Consider the following 20,393-nt stretch of genomic DNA (forward strand, 5'->3'; position numbering starts at 1 on the left):
TGCCATAACTCAGTGTGGCGATGTGATTGTGACCGGAATGATACCCCGAGGCTACTCTACAGTAAAAGTGTCGCCCACAGGGCTCTTGATCTTAGAAGAGAGTGGGTGTTGGGTATAAGGCCCCCTGAAGGGCAGGGATTAAGGGCAGTATTAACAAAGCCTGGTGCACTGTGCCACTGCGAACCAAGCCGGCACTGCAGAGGCCAGCATTCAACATAGTACAAACACCGGCAAAGCCAAGAATGAAGTTTCAGAGTGTCTAAAGAGGCAATATATCGTAATACAAAACTAGTCGTTTGTAAAAGAGCAATAATCCCTCTGCTATTTCCCCCTGAGTGCCCCGGGATTTAATAAAGTTTGTCTAATGGATAAAATATGTCTCTTTTCGTTTCCGACACAGTAAACATATTAAAAAAACAGCCTGTAGTACAGCAATACCTCAGTACTGAACTGACCGGTAAATACGCATTAGCCTTTTTAGGTGCTGTTGTGATGTCCTTAGAGTCTCTTTTGCTTGAAAAAAGCAAATGTGCTTTATTCAAGTGTCATTTAAATAACAATCGAAAGTCTAGTCTTCATCTGTCAGCTTAGATACAGGCTAGTTTGAGCCACTGGCTTTTGAAGTTATCCGAGTAGTACTCAATGCATTTTACTGATGCCACCCCCTTCTCCAGCACACAAAGCCCATCTACACCCTGTGGTCTGTTGAAGCTGATCAGTCATGCATACTAGTTCAACCAACAAGGCTTGATTTCCTCCAAAAAGGCCTTGAACAAAGCGCCTTTAGCCCTCCCATCATCTCTTTGGTTCTAAGAGTTGTCTCAACTTTAATTATAGTTCTAACGGGTGTAGTGCAGTGGACACGGGGGCCCTCATCCCGACCGGACCTGCAGATGCACCTTCTATGGGAACATTGGTTAATTGCGACCACCGAACTCTGACGGAGGATGGGGCAAAGGTGGGGGCTGCTGTTCCTAGACCTCTGAAATCCCTTTTGTAAAAGCTAATGTGGCAGAAAAGACCCTTGCAGCGGAGTCTCTCTCTGCCGATTTAATCCCTGTGTGTGGAGTGAGCTCCTAAATAAAGGGCTCAGTGGCCCGGTGCTTCCGAGGATTTCCTAATTGCCCATTCTGCAGACAGATTAAAACAACCTCACCAGCACCTACTAGCACTTAGAAAGGGAGACTGTAAGGGATCAAACCAGGATGAGCCTGCCGCTCCTCCAAAGGCATCAAACGTGTCCACTTACTGGGCACAAACATTCTGGTCTTGAAGCTGAAGTTTCAAGATGTCACCGAGAGCTTACCAAAAGATCGACCCCTGAACTCCTCTCGGTTTTAAAAGACCTCTCACCTTTCCAGTCCTCCTGGATGTTTAGATCACTCGCCACACTGTGAGTCACCGTTCGACTCCTGGTCTCCCTCCAGGCAGGCAGTTCAGTGCATAGAAATTTCCCCCACATCCAGGCGAGGCCCCAAATGCTCTTTCTTTTTATACCATCAAATGCAGGCCCATCGAGATCACATCTTGAAAAGTCCTTAGCGTAAGGCGTGGTTATGAACCATGCTAATGACCCATGAAATTCCCTCTTTCCTCGACCTGAGAAGCAGCAGCATAAGGCAGTGGCTTTTCAAAAGAACTAAGTGCGCTGCTGTCTAGTGAGCAAACGGTTACTTTGACCACTGGCTACAGGTTTCGAGAAAAAAAAAGAGAGTCTGTTACCGTTACATGAGGTAAAAAGACATTTTCCCAGAGTGCTTGGTAATGGAGTATATTAAGCTATGTTTTTTAAAGCATACGGGAATGGCAAATGTCATACTCTCAGTGTGCCCGAGTGGGAGGCTCTCTAATGGAGAGGAACCGGTTAATCCTGCTGACCGTGATGTGTTGACATGCAGAGCCGCTGAACAGCCAGACATGTGGAACAGACGCAGGACAAAGAGATGATCTAATGATGCAGTAAGGAAGCAGAAACAGAGCCATCAACACACATTGCTCCTCCAAAATCTAGTTAGCATTTTAAGGCCTCCCATGCTGCCTCCAAAAACGCATTGTTCTTCACCAGAATGCAGTGAAATTTTTATAGATAGACTGCAGTTATATAGTTATATATAATCATTCAGTACCAAAAAGAAAAGAAATTGTATCATGGTTTCTTGAGTATAAAATAAGCTTGAGTGATTCCTTATCAGATAGATCATATGACAGGCTTTGCCATCACAGGAATAAATTATATTTTAAAAGATATTAAAATAGAAAAACAATTATTTTATTTGTAACAATATTTCACATTACTGTTCTATTGTACTTTTGATCAAATAAATGCATACAAGATTTGCTTTCAAAAATATAACAAAATCGTCTCTAAACCCTTGAATCTAACACTCAAAGGTGTGCTGTTTCATCATGGTGTGTGTGTGTGTGTGTGTGTGTGTGTGTGTGTGTGTGTGTGTGTGACAAAATAGTATAGAATTGTGATAATCTGCTATTTACTGATTATCGGCCATAAAATATAATGTTTTGGCTAGAATTTTATTATCGGCGCATCCCTATTTATCTATTTTATTTTAACATTTGTGTGTGCTACATATACTTATTCTTTTTAGAATATATTTATTCTACCTATTTTTCTATGAAGAGCATTCCAAAACAAACAAGTTAGAGGTTGATTTTGTTAGGATGCTGCCTTACAAATCATTTGCCTATGTAGGCCATATGAAACAAGGCAGCTCACTAGGTTTAGGAATAGAGCTATCAGTGTTGACAATATTTTTCCAAACACACACACACACGCACACACACACACACACACACCATGATGAAACAGCACATCTGTGTGACCTAAAAATAAGACATTATGAACTGACAGCAATAGACAGATTATGTGTCTCACTGATGTGTTTGGTTTAGATTTTTTCTTCACCGGAGGGTTAATGGTGATGGAATAAGAGGTTAATGACACTGAATCTCCTGTGATTGTTGCCATTGTCACTGAACTCCAAACATCTGGAAGAAAAGGGATAGAAATGGATCGTTCATTTGACCTTGTGACTGCCCTCAGCGTTGGAGAGAATTCTCCATCATAATTAACTATCTGGGTCAAACTACAGATGATGAAAGGTTACGTTCAGAAGTTTTGTACATTTCCATGCAAGTTTAAAGAAGAACTGAATAAACCAACTCCAACTGTTCCTCTGTATTGCTACAATACACATATACTAAATTTTGGTACCTGACACAAATCTGCTGCTGTTCAAATGTGAAGGCAAAGTGAATGCTTAAGAGTGTAAAAACACATCAATGCATGATTTGAAAATATAAAAAAAAGGGGGAAAAGGGCACGCTTTAAAATTAAGAAAGTCTGTGTCAATATTCATATCTTTGTGCAGGGACGGATTTATGAATTTACATATTATGACACAGGCAAAATACATTTTTGCCTTCCCAATCCCAAACCCAAACCCTGCCCGCTGTCGGTCAGCAACCTTGTATAACCAAAACTGCTACTTCTCAAGAAATGGAAAAAAAAAAAAACTCTATTTTAAAAATAAATAAACACTGTGTTGTCAAAGTTGATATTGCGTCATTATGATCATTTACTTGAATGAGTCATTATATTATTTAAATTTTACAACAATCAAGCTCAAACAAAGTTACAAAGTTTTTGACCAGCGAATGTCATGGTTTCTTTTTTTTTTCTCTGTTATTAGAATGGCCGCATCTGAGGCAACTTACATCCGCATAAACCTACAGGTTATGAAGGTTATTGTAGCTATAGCAATGTGGGCGCTCTGTTTTTTCTGTCATTTGGTCAAAATCTCATGTTATAAAAAGATAAAGTGCTACACACAGGCTATTTAAGACAGTATTGGCTATGACTCGACGACAAATGCTAGACTAAGACACTCTTCACCGCTTAAAAGAAATACATGAAACTTTAGCCTTTATATATAGTGTTTCTTGACTATAGAAAGAAAAAGCTGTGCTTAAAGCTACACTGTGTAACTTTTTTAGTTGATTCTTAGCAAAAAACACTTAGTTCTTTCAAAAATATATGTGCTCATTAATGTATATTTACTTCTTTCAAGTAATAAAGTATTCTCGTAAGTTTATAATCTGCCATTGAAAGTACATACGGGTGAGGGGTTCGAATGCCGGTCGCCATGTTGCCCCTCCATCTTGAAACTACTTTAGCCAAAGAGGGACATACCAGTAAATTAAAGCTTTGCCTTTCGCGCTTTACACTCAGTGACGCAGAGACGAATGCGAGGGGGAGATTACTCACGAGCTCGAGTGCCGGCAGATTTGAAAGATAGTGTGGTGTGTGTGTGTGTGCGTACTCACATTTGAAAGAGAGAATTAAAACGTCAACGCGACAGACAAATCAGCAAGACCATAGTCAATATTGGAGTAACTTTTCCCAGATGGAAAGAGCTCATGAGGAGAAAAGATTTTAAAACGGACGCCGAGGTTGCCTGCTTTCTTCTCGACAGGTAATTCAGCCTGTTGTAATTCATTTGTGTAAATTCGAAGTTTTATAGTTGCTTGTCTAACCATAGCATAGTTGTGCATAACGGCAGAACGACCTCTAGTATAACTTCATCCTCGCGTCAATGGCGAAAAAGTATTGTTTACCTTGTAACATAAATCTGTGCTGCGACGGATCACAGGTGATGAATAGTTTTAAAGGCGCAATTTTTTAAGCTATATAAAAAAAAAGGACACTGTAAATTTTAGTTATTTTTAATTGCTTTTACTTTGTACACATTGTAACGTTAGCCTAATCTGATTATGCTGGGATTGCCGATTCCAAGGGTGACGTTTACCTCCTGACATCTGTCCTGTAGTTTTATTCATTTTAGACGTATTGTTTATTATTGTCATGGACGAAGTCGATAACTGGAAGCCATGTTAATCTTGGAATAATACGGCCACCGTAGGAGTTAAAACACCCTCGAAATTGAGAGGAATAGAAACTAATATTCACTGGGTAGTCATATACAATTTCACCACTAGATGGGGGTAAAAATCACACAGTGTAGCTTTAAACAAACAGTTCCTTATTTACCTTTGAAGTGCTACACACATTTTTGGATCGTTTATGCTTGTTTGCAATGCATTCAGTTTTGAGGAGGGTGGAGTTTGAGGGGCCAATGGAGTTACAAGGTTTAGTCACAAGCTATTTTCATTTGTTAAATATTTGCGAAACCCACAGACAGCATAAGAGGTGACCAATAGTAGCTAATGATTTATAAAGAAAAATTAAATGTTGAAATATGGATAGTTATAGATATGGATAGAAATAGTTTTCTGCCCGACAGCAATGATATTTAAATTTTTTTATTACTTTATAAAGTAACTGTCTTGCAGAAATGTTAGCATTAGAGTGAAATGATAATAATAATAATAATAATAATAACAATTAAAAATATAAATTATTTCTCTTCGTTGTAATTGGTTGGAAAAGACACAAAGAGAATCGAGGAATGGCCTACCATTAAAACGATTGCTTTGATGAATTCCAGCTTGCCCTGTTAAGTGCCCTTTACCTGTCAGACACATGATTTAGAGATGCCGTCTGTGAGATCTGGATCAGGGATGTTTTAGTACAAAAAAAAAAAAGTGAATAGTTCCCATGTGGCATTGGGAAAAACATCAAATATATATATCGTTACACAGTGCTTTGGTTAAACTCTTTAGAAAAGAGTAGATGAATAGGCATAGTGTACTTTTTGGTGTTAAAAAAACTTTTCCCATCACCATAGTATCAAATGCTACATAATCATGTACAACACAGTCATACAGTTGTGGTCAGAATTATTGGCACCCCTGATAAATATGATCAAAGATGGCTGTAAAAATAAATCAGCATTGTTTATCCTTTTGATCTCTCATTAAAAAAAAAAAAAAAAAAACGAACCTTTCATTGAAGTAAAAGAATTGAAAGTCAGGGGAAATCATATTATGAAATGAATGTTTTTTTCTCCAAAACACGTTGGCCACAATTATTGTTACCCCTAGAATTTTTTACAGGTAAAATATCTCTGAAGTATATTCCCATTAATATTAAAAAAATTTAGCACACCAGGGTGACTAGGAACATGAAATTGTCTAGCTAAGACTTCTTGTTTCACGGGAGTATAAATATGAGAAAACACAAAGGCCAAATTTCCTTAATCATCCATCACAATGAATAAAACCAAAGAATATAGTTCTGATGTGCAGCAAAAGATTGTTGAGCTTCACAAAATAGAAAGTGGCTGTAAGAAAATAGCTAAAGCATTGAAAAATCCCATTTCCACCATCAGGGCAATAATTAAGAAGTTCCAATCAAAGATGTTACAAATCTGCCTGGAAGAGGACGTGTCTATATTGTCTTAATGCACGGCGAGGAGGAAAGTTTGAGTGGCCAAAGACTCTTCAAGGATCACAGATGGAGAATTGCAGAGATAAATTGAGTCTTGGGGTCAGAAAGCCTAAAAAAATTAAAATAAATAAAACAACCCCTACATCACCACATGTTATTTGGGAGGGTTTCAAGAAAAATCCTCCTCACTAAAAATTCAGCATATTCAGTTGTCAGACTGGACCTTTAAAAGGGACCGGATTCTAAAAAGAGATGAGTTTGGTGCAAACAGGGATAAAAAGTACCCCATGCCCACAGTAAAATATACTGCTGGATCTTTAATGTTGTGGGCCTATTTGTTTTGCTGAAGGTCCTGGAAATCTTGTTCAGATACATGGTATCATGGATTGTAGCAAATACCAACATATAAAAAAATCAAAACCTGACAGCCCCTGCTAGAAATCTTATAATGGGCCAGAACAACAATCCAAAACAAACATCAAAATCAAAACAAAAAAGTGTCACTTATCACAAAATAAAGCTTCTGCCATTACCATCACAATCCCCTGATTTGAACCCTATAGAAAATGAGTGGGGTGAACTGAAGAGAAGCAGCACCAACAAGGATCTGGAGAGATTCTGTAAGGAGGAATGGTCTCTAATCTCTTGTCAGGTGTTCTCCAAACTCATCAGGCATTACAGGAGAAAACTCAGAGCTGTTATCTTGGTAAAAGGAGGTTGCAAAAAAGTATTAAATAAAAGGGTGCCAATAATTATGGCCAACGTGTTTTGGAGAAGAAAAAAAACACATTTATTTCATAATGCAATTTGCCCCCACTTTCAATTATTGTACTTCAATGAAAGGTTAGATTTTTGCAATTTTTTTTAATGAAAGATCAAAAGGATAAACAATGCAGATTTATTTTACAGCCATCTTTGATCATATTTACCAGGGGTGCCAATTATTCTGACCACAACTGTAACTACATCAGATTTGTAGCAATGGTTGACCAGAAAAAAAAAAAGACTTCTTTTTTTAAAAGAACCACTGCAATATTTAACCAATACTGGCTTGTGCAACATATTGCATGAACGAATGTCATTTAAGACTTCAAACATGACAATAACATTATTTTCATAATAATTAATTTCCAACACTTTATCAGTAGACATGCAGTTTCTTTCCTCCCCCATGATACGTGGCTGAGGAGCCGTGGAATTCTGGAGGAACCTCAAAGCCCTCTGGAGGAGTTTGGCTTTCAAGACAAAATCCTTGGATTAAAAATACATCCTTCTTGGGATTTTCTCTCTGTTTGGCCTTGAACAGACCAAAGTTCTGCGGGTTGTCATCAACCCTTGTCACACAGAACATGAAGCATGTGATAATAATCATAACCAGAATATCATGTGAACAGAGATCAGGGCTGAGAATCTGTCTCATTCGCTAAAATCCATCCAAACACACAAACGGTAAACAGTATCCAGTTAATTTAAAAACTAATATAATGTTAATAAGGGTATGTTCAAGCTAAAGTATGACAGATTTTTGCAACTAGCCTTACCAAACAGAATTTATTTATAGAAAATAACAACTGTTTTCAAACAAGTCACCCATGTCTCTCATTGGTCAAAATAACAGACAGCCTCACCCCCAAACTCACGCCATTGGGTGAGCCACTGTTGCTATGTCAGGCTGGTCAGAGTTCGCAAACAGAATTTGTTTTGATATTACCTCAGAGACAGTGTGTTTACACTTTTCAGGGGAATCAACTTATTAATGTCTTACTTGTAGTTAGCATATTACATTGGAATGTTAAAAAGTATTTGATCATCAAAAAACAAACACTAAGCGTGTGGCCAAATGTTTGTCGACAACAATAATGTGTGGTGTGTCAAACATACCTTTGTTTTGGACTACAACTGGAAGCTGGGATGGTGCAGTGAAGTAAGTCTATAATCCTGTTAGCGTAGCACCTGAGTTGAAATGGCTAATCCTGTTTAAACTCACAACACTGCCCAGGTAATCTTCCTGTGTCCTGATCAGCAGCTGGCTCGTTCACAGCGCAAAAGGTGAGACATCAATCCGTGATCACACCTGTGCCGGGATTAGCCATTTCATGGCAGAATAACGTACAGTATATGCCGTGGAAATGTGCAAGATAAGTACTTCTCTAGCTTCTGTCAATGGGTTTTTATGCAACGCTTCTTTTCAGCACAAATCTGGACTGAACACACTGACCTGCTGAAGCCGAATCAACCAATGCAATTTATTTCCAATGGTGTAGAAAAAATATATGTATATATACCTGAAATGCAATTGTCCCTTGCACTGCAGCCTTGGCCCCATGTTCCTGTATGCTTAAACCACAACGCACTTTAGAAATCTTAATATTTAGCAATATTATAAAAAAATTCCATAGAGAACATCTTTTTTTCTTACCAAATTAATTCAAGAGTTACATTAAAACTCCAAGTATGTATTTCCAAGTGTTACATTATAACACATGGGCCAAAGGTACCATAGCATCACTGCAGGCTTGTGAGAATTACATTTTTTGCTTTGCCTGTCACAGTAACCTACATTTGGAGGCAGCCGAGGCATTTTTGAGGCTGTTTCGGGCATATGCAGTGCCGCCCGCACACAGCTCAATCATCCTACCCATCATTCAACATAAAAAGGCCGAACCACGTGCTCTCTCTTTCCGTGTACTTTACTGTCTCTTTGCCTTTCACAAAACAAGCAGAAAAAACTAACTGATCTTCACTGTAACAAACATACGGGTGTAACAAACATCAGGAAAGTTCTCTCTTTGGAAAGGAAAGTGTATTTTTACACTTAGAGTCATGTATAGTATATGGCAGATGTCGAGTGGGTCATTTCCTAAATTTGGATCTGTAGACGTTTCAAGTCAAATATTATAATATTTTTGTGCACACTACTTTTTTTTTAATCTGTGCATTGCGCAACAAAAAAAATTACTTACAATCATATTTTTATTACAACTTAAATAGTACACAAACCCGACAAGAATCTACTATTGAACAAAGGTCAATTTTAACCGGAAAAGCCAAGACTTTTTATCGTTTATGCCTGTATAGAAATTAACTTTCAAAAATAAACCTACTCTGAATAAATATATTCACAGGAGTAAAAAGCTTGACAACTAGCCCCATTCTCCACAATAACTTGTAAACATCTGGTTGGCAAATAAGCTCACACAGTTATGTTATACTTTTGTCATTATTAATCGATTTCAACCACAGTCTCTCTCGCAGAACCCTGTCATCAGAAGACATAAAAAAATCCACTTTTTTTTCTTCTTTTTTTTTTCTTTTTTTTTGGGGGGGGGGGTCAGTTGGAGGCGTGATTGTCTTTGTGCTGGGGGCGAAAAAAGGGGTACAGAAACCGACCTTCTTGTCCACGCCTGCTCCTGACTAAGACTATGAGAAAACAACAATATGTCACTAAAAGACACTTCAGAAAATTATTCTGCTTCTTGAGTAGCAAAAACTACCGAAAAGCACTACACAACATTTTAAAAGGTCTAATAATTTTCAGTTATGCCAAAAACAGTGTTATTTTTTGGGCTGCATTTCTGTACTTAATGAAAAAAATAAAAAATAAAAAATAAAACCGTTAAGTAACACCACACAAACGCATTGCAAAAATACAACAATATACAGGTATAATGTAATTAATGTATGAATGTCTTAATTATTAATATAGTTACCCCAACAAAAGGATTAAACCTGAATTCAGCAATATCATAATATCTTCCTAAATCTACATAGTCAACAACGCATAGTTATTGAGCATCATCAGTCTCCTACATTAGACATTAAACAATATGCCGTGTTACTCTCCATCTACTAATATTATCAATGTTAATTTCATGAAATAAAAGATTTAGACCAACGGAAACTATTATGTACCATGTTTTAATAGTTTTTTTTATTCACAAGTCTATCCCAAACTAATTTGTTTTAAAAACCAAACAAAACAAAATGTTTATTTGCTGAATAAATATTGGATTTTAACTGTATGTAATTTTTATGTTCATTTATAGCAAACATGTTATTGCTCAAATTAAAGTTATTTTTAGAATTACTGCTTAATTCAGCTTTTCTAAGTAAATGCTGAGCAGGATCTGTCAGTGGTAAGCATAGCTACAGATGCTGGCTGAGTTCATCAAACCGCATGGTTTGCAGTGCATGGAGAGCATGAGGTGATACAGATATGCATTTAAAAACTGTCCCACTAACCCTGGCAGTGGGCGTGCAGCAGATATTTAGGGTAAGGGTCGGCAATTTTCCTTCATGAATTGGTCCCAAACCCAAGTCCCTGCTCTGCCAACAAATTCCCTGCATAAGAGGGCTTTTCTCTGGTTCTGCAAGAATGACAGGTTTGACGTATCTGCAGTTCAAGAGCGAAAACTCCCAGATGACTAAGGAGGCAATGTTCCACTTCTCACATGCTTTCCTATTCTTTTCCTTTAGAAATGTTGAGTTATTTGAAGGTCAAGGCCTACTGAGATGTGTGGGCAGCTCCTCCCTCTCACTTGAAGACAGAACCATGTGTTCAGTGGCTTTTCACCCCATTGGTGAAAAGAAGACATTTGCAAAGTGAAAACAGGTGAATCAACTAAACACATCAGCACTAATTCGGCTTTAGGGAGATGGAGTCACATGCAAAACAGACTAAATAAAATGTGTTTTAGATCAAATAAAAGTCACCTGGAGGCTCCAGCATCAGGAATCATATTCTCCTAAACTTAATTACTCAAATTTTACACAGCTGAGACATTCCGAGTTTTGCCAAAATCCAGGAGGTATGATATTCTTATTTAATGATATGTATCATTTAGTAAAATATTCAAGCATATTCAGTTTTCCCAACTGAGAAATATATTTGTGAGCCACTTTGTAAGTGGGCACTTTCATGTCAAATTATCTTGTTCGTGATTTTAATGTACATAAAATATTAAATTATATGAAACATATTAATGAATAAAAATAACTAACGCATAAAATCTCTCTCCATAAATGTGAATATTTATAAAAAATATTTTATATTGTGAGTATTTTATATATCCATAGTGTGAATTATAATTGAGGATTCTGCATAATTTCAAATTCACATGCATTCCACTCAAAATAAAATAATATTTTATAAATACCTTTATGTTACATTTCATTGCAGCATATGCGGTTCCTTTTTTAAAGGTCCCGTTCTTCGTGATCCCATGTTTCAAACTTTAGTTAGTGTGTAATGTTGTTGTTAGAGTATAAATAATATCTGTAAAATTATAAAGCTCAAAGTTCAATGCCAAGCGAGATGTTTTATTTAACAGAAGTCGACTACATCGAACGGCCCGTTTGGACTACATCCCTCTACTTCCTTCTTTAATGACGTCATTAAAACCGTTTTTTGACTAACCTCCGCCCACAGGAATGCTCCCTCAACTCTACCGAAATTCGTTTATGTACTTGCGCACTTCTAATAAGTTACTGTGTTTACTAAGCTCTTACGGTGATTTTCTGAAGTAAAACTGACGCTTCATCTTTTGTGTGATGTACAATAAACTTTATTAAACTCATCAGTATGTTTGATCATCATTCAGACAGCAGACTTGTAGGCTATTAATAAATAATGGATACATACAAGCAGATGACAAATACGTTATAATAACCGTAATTAAACTACTAAACTATACCTGTTTCATCTCTATACAGCACTCTGACTCAGTAGGCATTATTGTCCGACTCGAAATGAACACCGTTACTGAGAGTTTCTGATATTATCATCATTCCGTGAGATGAAATTGTCCTGAGACTGTGCGCGAGCTCATGAAGCTCCGCCCCCTGTGTCGTCCAGCAGCAGCTTATTTGCATTTAAAGGACACACACTAAAACAGCGCGTTTTTCTGAGCCCCAAAAAATGACAATTTAAACATGCTGTAAAAAATTATCTGTTGGGTATTTTGAGCTGAAACTTAACATACACACTCTGGGGACATCAGAGACTTATTTTACATCTTGTGAAAAGGGGCATAATACGGGACCTTTAAAGCGATGTGCATTTTTTCTGTCGTTTTGGCAATTATTATGGCAGTAAATTTTTTTTTTTTTTTTTAAATTACATTTAAATAATAATCAGGAAAAGGCACAGAATAGTACAGAAGACGGCACTGCTCGATTCAGACTGAATATGTCTGACACCTTATGATAAACTTATGAAGCAAAACCCATGTAACAATGTTTTTGAGGATCGTTTGACAAATGATTGCATCTTTATTTTTCTCAGGAAGTGCACTGTACTTTGACCTTGTTAATACTGAATAATCATGTCAAAATAAAAATAATTCGGCACTGACTAATTTTTATTTATTTTTTTCAGAGAATATATTTTCCCATAATTCTCTTTCTGCTACCATATAATGTGTATAGTGCATGTCTTTAATTTTCAGTTATAGCACAGATGAATAACATCAGGTATTTTAAGTATTATAACATATAAGACTCCCGTAAAAAAAAAAAAAAAAAAAAAAAAAAAAAAAAAAACGGCTATGTACAAGCAATTTCACAAATTAGGTTTGAGACATAAAATCACCCTCCCTTTCCTAGCAGAGAGCGGAGTGTATTTCCGAATAAAAATCACTCGAGGAGAGAAATGAGGAGTTTGTGGATAGACATAATGAGCCGACTGTATGTGGGTCAACAGAACTAAACTACAGTTCCAGCCGAATTAAGACAGTGAATAAATTAAACAATGTGATGCCTGGTGCCTTAAATTAGTTTTTCAAGAAATGTGATTATATGTATATATTTATAAAACACAAACATGAAATCAGCGTAATTAATATTAAGGAAAAGAAATTAAGAAAACAAATAGTTTGTTTAAAAAATAAATTAACTTAAAAGCTCATTCGGCCCACAATACAAGAAAGAGAAAGTGGTTTTGGTGATCTCACTTCGCTTAAAAACAATCCCATCTGAGGGAGGGCTTTCTGGCACTCTGCATCTCATAAATACTGTACACTAAATGAGAAAGGCCTTGGTCCTGAGAGAGAGGAGCGTCCCGAGCTAACTTGACCGAGAACCCAATAGCACCTGGATAAAAGCACGACAAGAAGATATTTAAACAAACACCTAGTCCTCAGATTTGCTATTTAAACCAAAGCCAGCATGCAATGCAGCTTTGAAATCTTCCGTTGAGGGAAAGATCCACCCATGAACGAGCACCTACCTCAAACCAAGTTTGAGTTCCCTGGATGCACGTGACTGCCAATGTGCTACGTGAATGTGGGTCAGGCATTAAAATTTATGAGTAATACAGAAGGCAGGGTGACGCTGTGATTGGGGCTGTTGCTGGGTATAAAAACAGACAAAAATAAACTGCCACACAAAGAGGTGAGGATGCAGGGGTGATAAGGTGCCCTGTAAGGTCCTGAGAATGAATTCTGGTTTGTGTCCACCGCAGAGAACAAGCGTGAAAATTGACTGTCATAGTGCCAGGACAGAAAGCATTTTGGCTGCTGCTTTCTATAAAAGAGTTTTGACGTTCTAAACAGAGTGATTTCAAACGTTTTGAAAGCAGACAAAGAAAAATGAATATACCTTACAACAAAACAATTAAAGATAAATAAATCACTGTTTAAAAAATAAAGCACAATGTTTGACATAAAACTTATACACTATACAACAATAACACTATCGGGTATTTTTTTAACAAAACATATCTGGCGTAAACATAAACTAGCTTAAAATATTTCGCTTTAAAATACAAACAAACATGCGTTTATAAACACCAACCTTGATTTTTGTCTATATTGTCTGTTTGTACACTGAAGTTTTTTGAGTTGTTTGCAAAGAATGTCACATCTGTGCAAATGTTCAGGTATGAGCAGTCATCTTGTTGCAGGGTGGGGGGCAGGATAGTGCAGATAATGGCGGAGAGGGTTATGTTACTCCTGCAATACAAATTTAGAAAAGCACGACCGTTTCCACTATTCAGTGACTGGCACAGTGGGATGTTTTATTCCAACCTAAGGTAATATAACTTTGTTTAATGCTGAAAATGAAATACGCAGATGAGTCGTCATTTTACTCAACGAATCTTTGAACCTAGATTACTGATTACAAAATTTCTATTTCATAGTCATTTTATGTAGAAACCATGCGGCAACTTTAATCTTTAATTACATGTTGGAGCCTTTTGATGCAATATGGCGTTAGACCATTTGCATCATTCACTGCCGACAAGGGCTCAATTCCCTTTTTGGTTCATGTATTTAGAGAACAAAGGTCTCATGAAACATTCTGTCATTGATAATCATTAGCAGATGAATCTGAAGTCCAGCGGTAAACATCAATAACAGAATGGAAGCATTATAGCTATAATAACCGCTGACCTACAGACCCCAGTAACTGAATTTCTCCCTACAGTTCTCCAACAGAAGTAGCCCGTAATCTCATAGAAACAAAGCACCAGTGAGGCTGCGTGACTCCATGCACCCATCTTAAAAGATGCTCTATTGTTTTAGCAAGTGGACACAGCTGACTGCCATTCCCACTGTAATCTGATTTCCAAACTAACGAATTCACTGTGCCCAGAGCGCTGTCAGTTTAAGTGCTTTCCCTCACTGTAGTTACTGCGTATTAATGGACGAGGGTCGTTGGGAAAAAAACAATGATTATATTTATACACTTTAATGGATGAGTTAATTTGATTAAACCACCGAACAAAATGGCGATCTCATGCTAAAGTTGCAATAAGTCACGGGATGGACGACAATTTGGTGGTTGGAATGGGTTTTCTCTCAAAGTGTTTTCCTACAAAGAGGCTAAATTGTTCCCCCAACCCTCGGGACGGCAGGTCACAGTCTTAGCAGAAGAAACACTCGGTCATGCATTGTGAAATTTGAGGTATTTCTGTCTAGATGAAAGCAGACTGTAAATTGCCACCCTCCAGCTGCCCAGAAATGAATTATAAACACATACGGAAAGAATGCACAAACAAAGAAGTGGAAGCTGACTGAACTCTAAGTGCTGCTTAAAACAGAAAAATCAATTAATGTCAGGCACAATAAACTGGGCACTGGGTATTTATATGACTTGCCATAGAGAGATAAATTAGATTAAAAAAAATCAGCACACTTGTTTGCTAAATAACTGTGTTATGAACTGTGTTGTTTAAGCGAACAACACAAAATCTTGAACAAATTCAAGAACGCATGTCTGAATAACAGATGCTTTACCGTAACGATAATTTGTCTCTACAATAAATGCAAGTACATTTAGCACATTCATTTTTTCAACACTCTATGCTAGATAAATATGAAAATGATAACTAAATTATAACTGTCAATAATATACTAATAGTTTCAAAATAATGCCCTAGGTGATAAACCTCAAAATTTAGTTATTTGTAATAAACTGAAAAAAAAAAAAAAAAAAAAAAAAAAAAATATGGTTAGTTCTCATAGTATGACTGAATTAACCCCATACTCCATTTTTTGTCTTCGTCTTGCACCATAATCCAGATGCAAGTGTGAGGGTTCACAAAATGGCGGACAAATCCGCAAACTGGGGCAGAATGTGGTGCAATGCCACCTACAGGAGCTGAAGTTTGACACGAGCATCCAAGGTCAAGCTTGAAGTCATTAATTTCAAGCATACCAATCACAATAGAGGTTAATGACCCTAAGAGAATAAAATCCATGTGGATTCAGACAGTCATATCTTTGTCTTGCCCTCATACAGAAGTCCTCTGACACTAGGCATCCCTCATAACCTTGAGGAACCAATTACACTATGCCAAAGAGTGAGAAAATAAAATAAAACCATACAAAGAAATGCTTCCCTACCAGAACCATGGGTTCTTATTATAGTGAATTGATATTTAATAGTGAATATTATAGTGAAAAAAACTTTTTAAGAGTCGCTTAAAAAAATTCAGAAAAAACGTTATGAAGAAACAATTCATTGCATATTTTACTGGCACGTGGAAAAAATAAATCCAATAAAATATTTCCTTTCATTAATTAATTAAAATAAAGAATTATTATTTAATAATAATAATAATAATAATAGCCATAAAAAAAGAAAAACTAAAAGTGCCAAACTACAAAAATAAAACATTTTTCCAACGCTTAGCAAAACATCAATAATAAGACATGCCATGTAGTTCTCAGCAGTTCACAAATTAAACTAAAGTCTTCTTTCTAAGTCTCTACAGATAAGAGTGCCTGCTAAATATCTTAAAAACTAAACTTTATACACACAAGCATTCACTAACTATTTAGCTGCTCCACTCAAAAATGTAATCACAAAGATTACTCTTCGGACCTGAACAGCTCCATTCTGAAACGGTTCCAAAGTGCTGCATGATGGGGTACCTATGTGAAAACTCACATTTCACCCTAAATGCTCTTTATAAGTCACCAGTCTCCTCCTGGACCTCACCGTAAAGCTACAAGGGTTAAATCGACACCTCAGGGCTGAACTCATAGAGAGCAGAAATGTATTTCAGTGTATTTATTTATGCTCTGATTGGGGTCATTTAGCACAAGTCATTTCAGTCTCACACTTCTAATTGAGCCACACAACAGACTCAAACAGTCGAGACCTGACTCAAACCACACCAGACGGCACAGCTCACTTTTATGGTAACGTGCTAGAAAACCACAGCTCAGAATGAGCCCGCAAACTCGAATTTCAGTTTTCCAGGTTTGCAAACAACCAATGCAAATCAATGGAGCTACAATGCATATCTGCTCTGCGTTTCTGACCATCCAACCTGGAAGAACTGATACATCTCATTGATTTACTGGCTGACAGGTAAAAATCAATAGTACGGGTTAAAAACTCTGCAGCCTAATAATAGAGATGCCTTTTCCCTGAGCTCTCTCTCTCTCACACACACACACACACACACACACACAGAGGGAAGACTCATCTCAGTTTAGCTGAACAAACATTTCACTGCTCTGACATAGCACAGCAGACACAAACACACACAACTTACAGGTGGAAAAATATATAGAGAGAATTATCCGGATCTGCTGTAATCAGAGATTTTTAATTATTTGAATCTATGGATGCATGGAATATGGAACAGAAAACTTAAAAAAAAAAAAAAAAAAAACTTTTTCCTTTTAGATTTGAGAATGAATTTGTGTTTTATTTTTTTATTTTTTTTTATTTTTTTTTGGGGGGGGGGGGGTCTAATATATAAATAATAATAACAATAATAATTTACTGTTGTAACTTATTCTATAACATATAAACCATTTACTTGTTATGCAAAAATCAAACCCATTAACTTTTTAAAGGCTTAAACTATGTGCAGTCTCTTTCTTAAAAAATAAATAAATACATTATACACTCAACTCTGCATTCTTTCCTTTAAGATGAACTGTAAAAAAAATAAGATACGCAAATAAAATTATCTTCTCTGTTTCTTTGTTAACTTCCTTCCATGCTATTGTTTTTCATTAAAAAAAAACAGTTCAATACAAATGTTCTTACAAAAGACAAAAAGCAAAAACTACAAATCTAGAACTCAAAAAAGAACTTTAGAAATTCTTCACAGAACTAATGAGAACAAACATCTGTGGACTTTTCAGTAATGCCTTATAATTGGTTAAAACTGTGGCATGTAATGTATAAGTTTGACTGTGTGGTTACACAAAGCCCTGTCCTCTGCCAGAAACAGCCTTTGAGAGCGGTCTGATGAGGGGTGCTGGGGTGTTCCAAGAGGGGGGCTTCATCTTAGACTATTTAAACCATATGGTGATATGAAATGAACAGTACTGATCCCCCCTCAGAAACATCCATGAAGTAAGAATAGTAAACAAAATAACAGTATCTTCAAAAGCTGACAGGAAATCAGACTATGCATGTATTAACATATTTTGGGTGATTATCAACCCCGCACCCCAAAGGCACACAATGTAACTGTACACAGCCCTCTGTAACTCATAACAGACACCAAGTGTCAAACAGTAAGTGTGCAATAAATGAGGCCATAAAGTTACAATATGCTCATAGAGAGGCTGATTTTGTGAGAAGCCCTATAAGTACTTTTAAATAGAACACACAAGTTGTTAAAACAGTGCCCAAGTGAGGCCTTTTTGTGTGCGTTTTAAAATCTTGATGGTTTTATGAGTGAAATCGCACATAAAAAAACTCAAATGGAAGACCCTGAGTGTCCCTTGATGTTTAGGACTGATTTAAATCACTTCACCTAACTTGTATCAGAAATGATCAAAGAAAAACATATTTAAAAAATAAAATAACATATGGTGATTCTTCAATTAGAGGCTTTTTCGACAACTTCCAAATTGTTTAATCAATATTAAAATATACATCACACATCACTCAGAGTATATGGTCTGAGCAACCTTCGAGTGGATTTCAGCATAGTAAAATAATCTGTGACGGTAATTATTTTTTTGCTTTTTTATTTAGATTTTGGAGAAAAGTTGAAAAGCACAAATTAATTTATATTTACATGATAACCAATTAGAAACTTTTTTAGGGGAAAAAAATGTTTTCCTAAATGTTCAAAATGATGGTAATGACAGCATGAATCTTTGACATATAAAATACAATTATAAATTGAAATAATAATAAAATTATTATAATAAAAATATGCTTTAAGTGCAAGTAAAAAAGATTTTTTTATATATATAGATAGAAGATGGGCCAAACATAATGTTTAAATGTTTTAAATATTGCATTCGCAACTATTTCTATATTTGAAATTAGGTAAAAGTAAACAGACAAAATAAAAAGTTGAAAGCTAGAACACTGGAATAAGGGTTGTTTATATAAAGCCTTTTTTTTCTAGAGGGTCAGAAAAGTTTCCCTAATTGAAGAGTCGCCCATATGTTTCCCATACACACACACACACACACACACACATATACATATATATATATATATATATATATATATATATATATATATATACACACACATTGGGAAAAGTTCCAAACAACTCTGGCCTGACTGTAGTTTTGAAGAACTCGAGTAAAACCTGCTAGCCATGACTCTGCAATAGCAGTTGAAACTTGACTCACTCCTTTCAGTTGTGATGCACTGAGGTGTTTCTTACCTGGGATTCGTGCTGTTCCAGTACACAGCATACCGGTCTGAGATGATCTTACTGTCATCCGCACACACGGTGACCCAAAACAGGAAGACGACCATGAAAAGTGTCAACTCCATCTGATATGCAACAGAGTTCTTGTCCATAATGTCAATTAACAGGGATAAAATACAAGCTCAGTTAATAATAGATGCGTTTAAAGGGAACGATCATATGTGTGAGAGTCTTATTCAAAAGCATCACATTCTTCTGTAAAGGAATAAAAGTAAAGTCAAAGCTCAGTGAAAGAACTTATCACGGAGGATCCATCCAGCATCTCGACCTCCATAGCTTGAGATGTTTCCATCTCAGAAGCACTGCTTGTTAAACTACAATACCGCTTGCTTTTCACATCCATTCTTCCTTGCAGTGGCTTTAAAATAACTTTTTTCAGACTCGTAAAATGTGGCCAGATAGTTACCATCCATTCAGGCGAACGTGCGCGCTCTAAAATCCTGCTGATACTCCACACATGCGCGTGGACCGTGAGACTCCTCTCTTAAGCCACCTGACCGAGTCGGTCTTCTTTGTCACCAGTCAATGAGAGTAAAAAGTAGCCAACAATTCAGTGTCGAACTGCCATGTGAAAGTTATCACGGTTGCGGGCTCGTGGCGCGCTCACAGACGCGATGCTGAACCCACACGCGCCGCATCACGCGCAAAGTTGACGGTGTGCCGCTTTAAATGTCGCTTCTGCGCGCGAACAACTTGCTGCTCCTTACACACAGTGGCTCTCGTGAGTGTGAAATGACATTTTATCTGTTTCCTACCTAAAGACGATCGGTCCTGCCTCCACAGCGCGCTGTCTCTCTCAGCACATGTCTCAGTCTCTTCGCTGTCTCCTCGACTGCGGGGCGGAGCTGCTTGAAGAGGGACCGCCTGGACCTACACACT

The 20,393-nt window shown here is 36.9% G+C and overlaps 1 protein-coding gene across 2 annotated transcripts in view; it reads right to left on the reverse strand.

The window, feature by feature from the left end:
- efna2b (ephrin-A2b) overlaps window positions 1–20,393 on the reverse strand; it is a 201,288-nt gene extending 180,895 nt beyond the window's left edge. The window contains exons 1-2 of one of the 2 annotated variants that reach the window (XM_079857533.1): window positions 19,921–20,393; window positions 19,467–19,597 (exon numbers count right to left, since the gene is read on the reverse strand). In XM_079857533.1, the coding sequence (XP_079713659.1) occupies window positions 19,467–19,597; window positions 19,921–19,923 (134 nt within the window). In that variant the 5' untranslated portion in view covers window positions 19,924–20,393. Of the gene's footprint in view, window positions 1–19,466 lie in introns of both variants that reach the window. The other variant, XM_079857532.1, reaches the window with a different exon arrangement.

This window comes from Squalius cephalus (assembly GCF_949319135.1).
Source record: "Squalius cephalus genome assembly, chromosome: 22".
NCBI lineage: Eukaryota > Metazoa > Chordata > Actinopteri > Cypriniformes > Leuciscidae > Squalius > Squalius cephalus.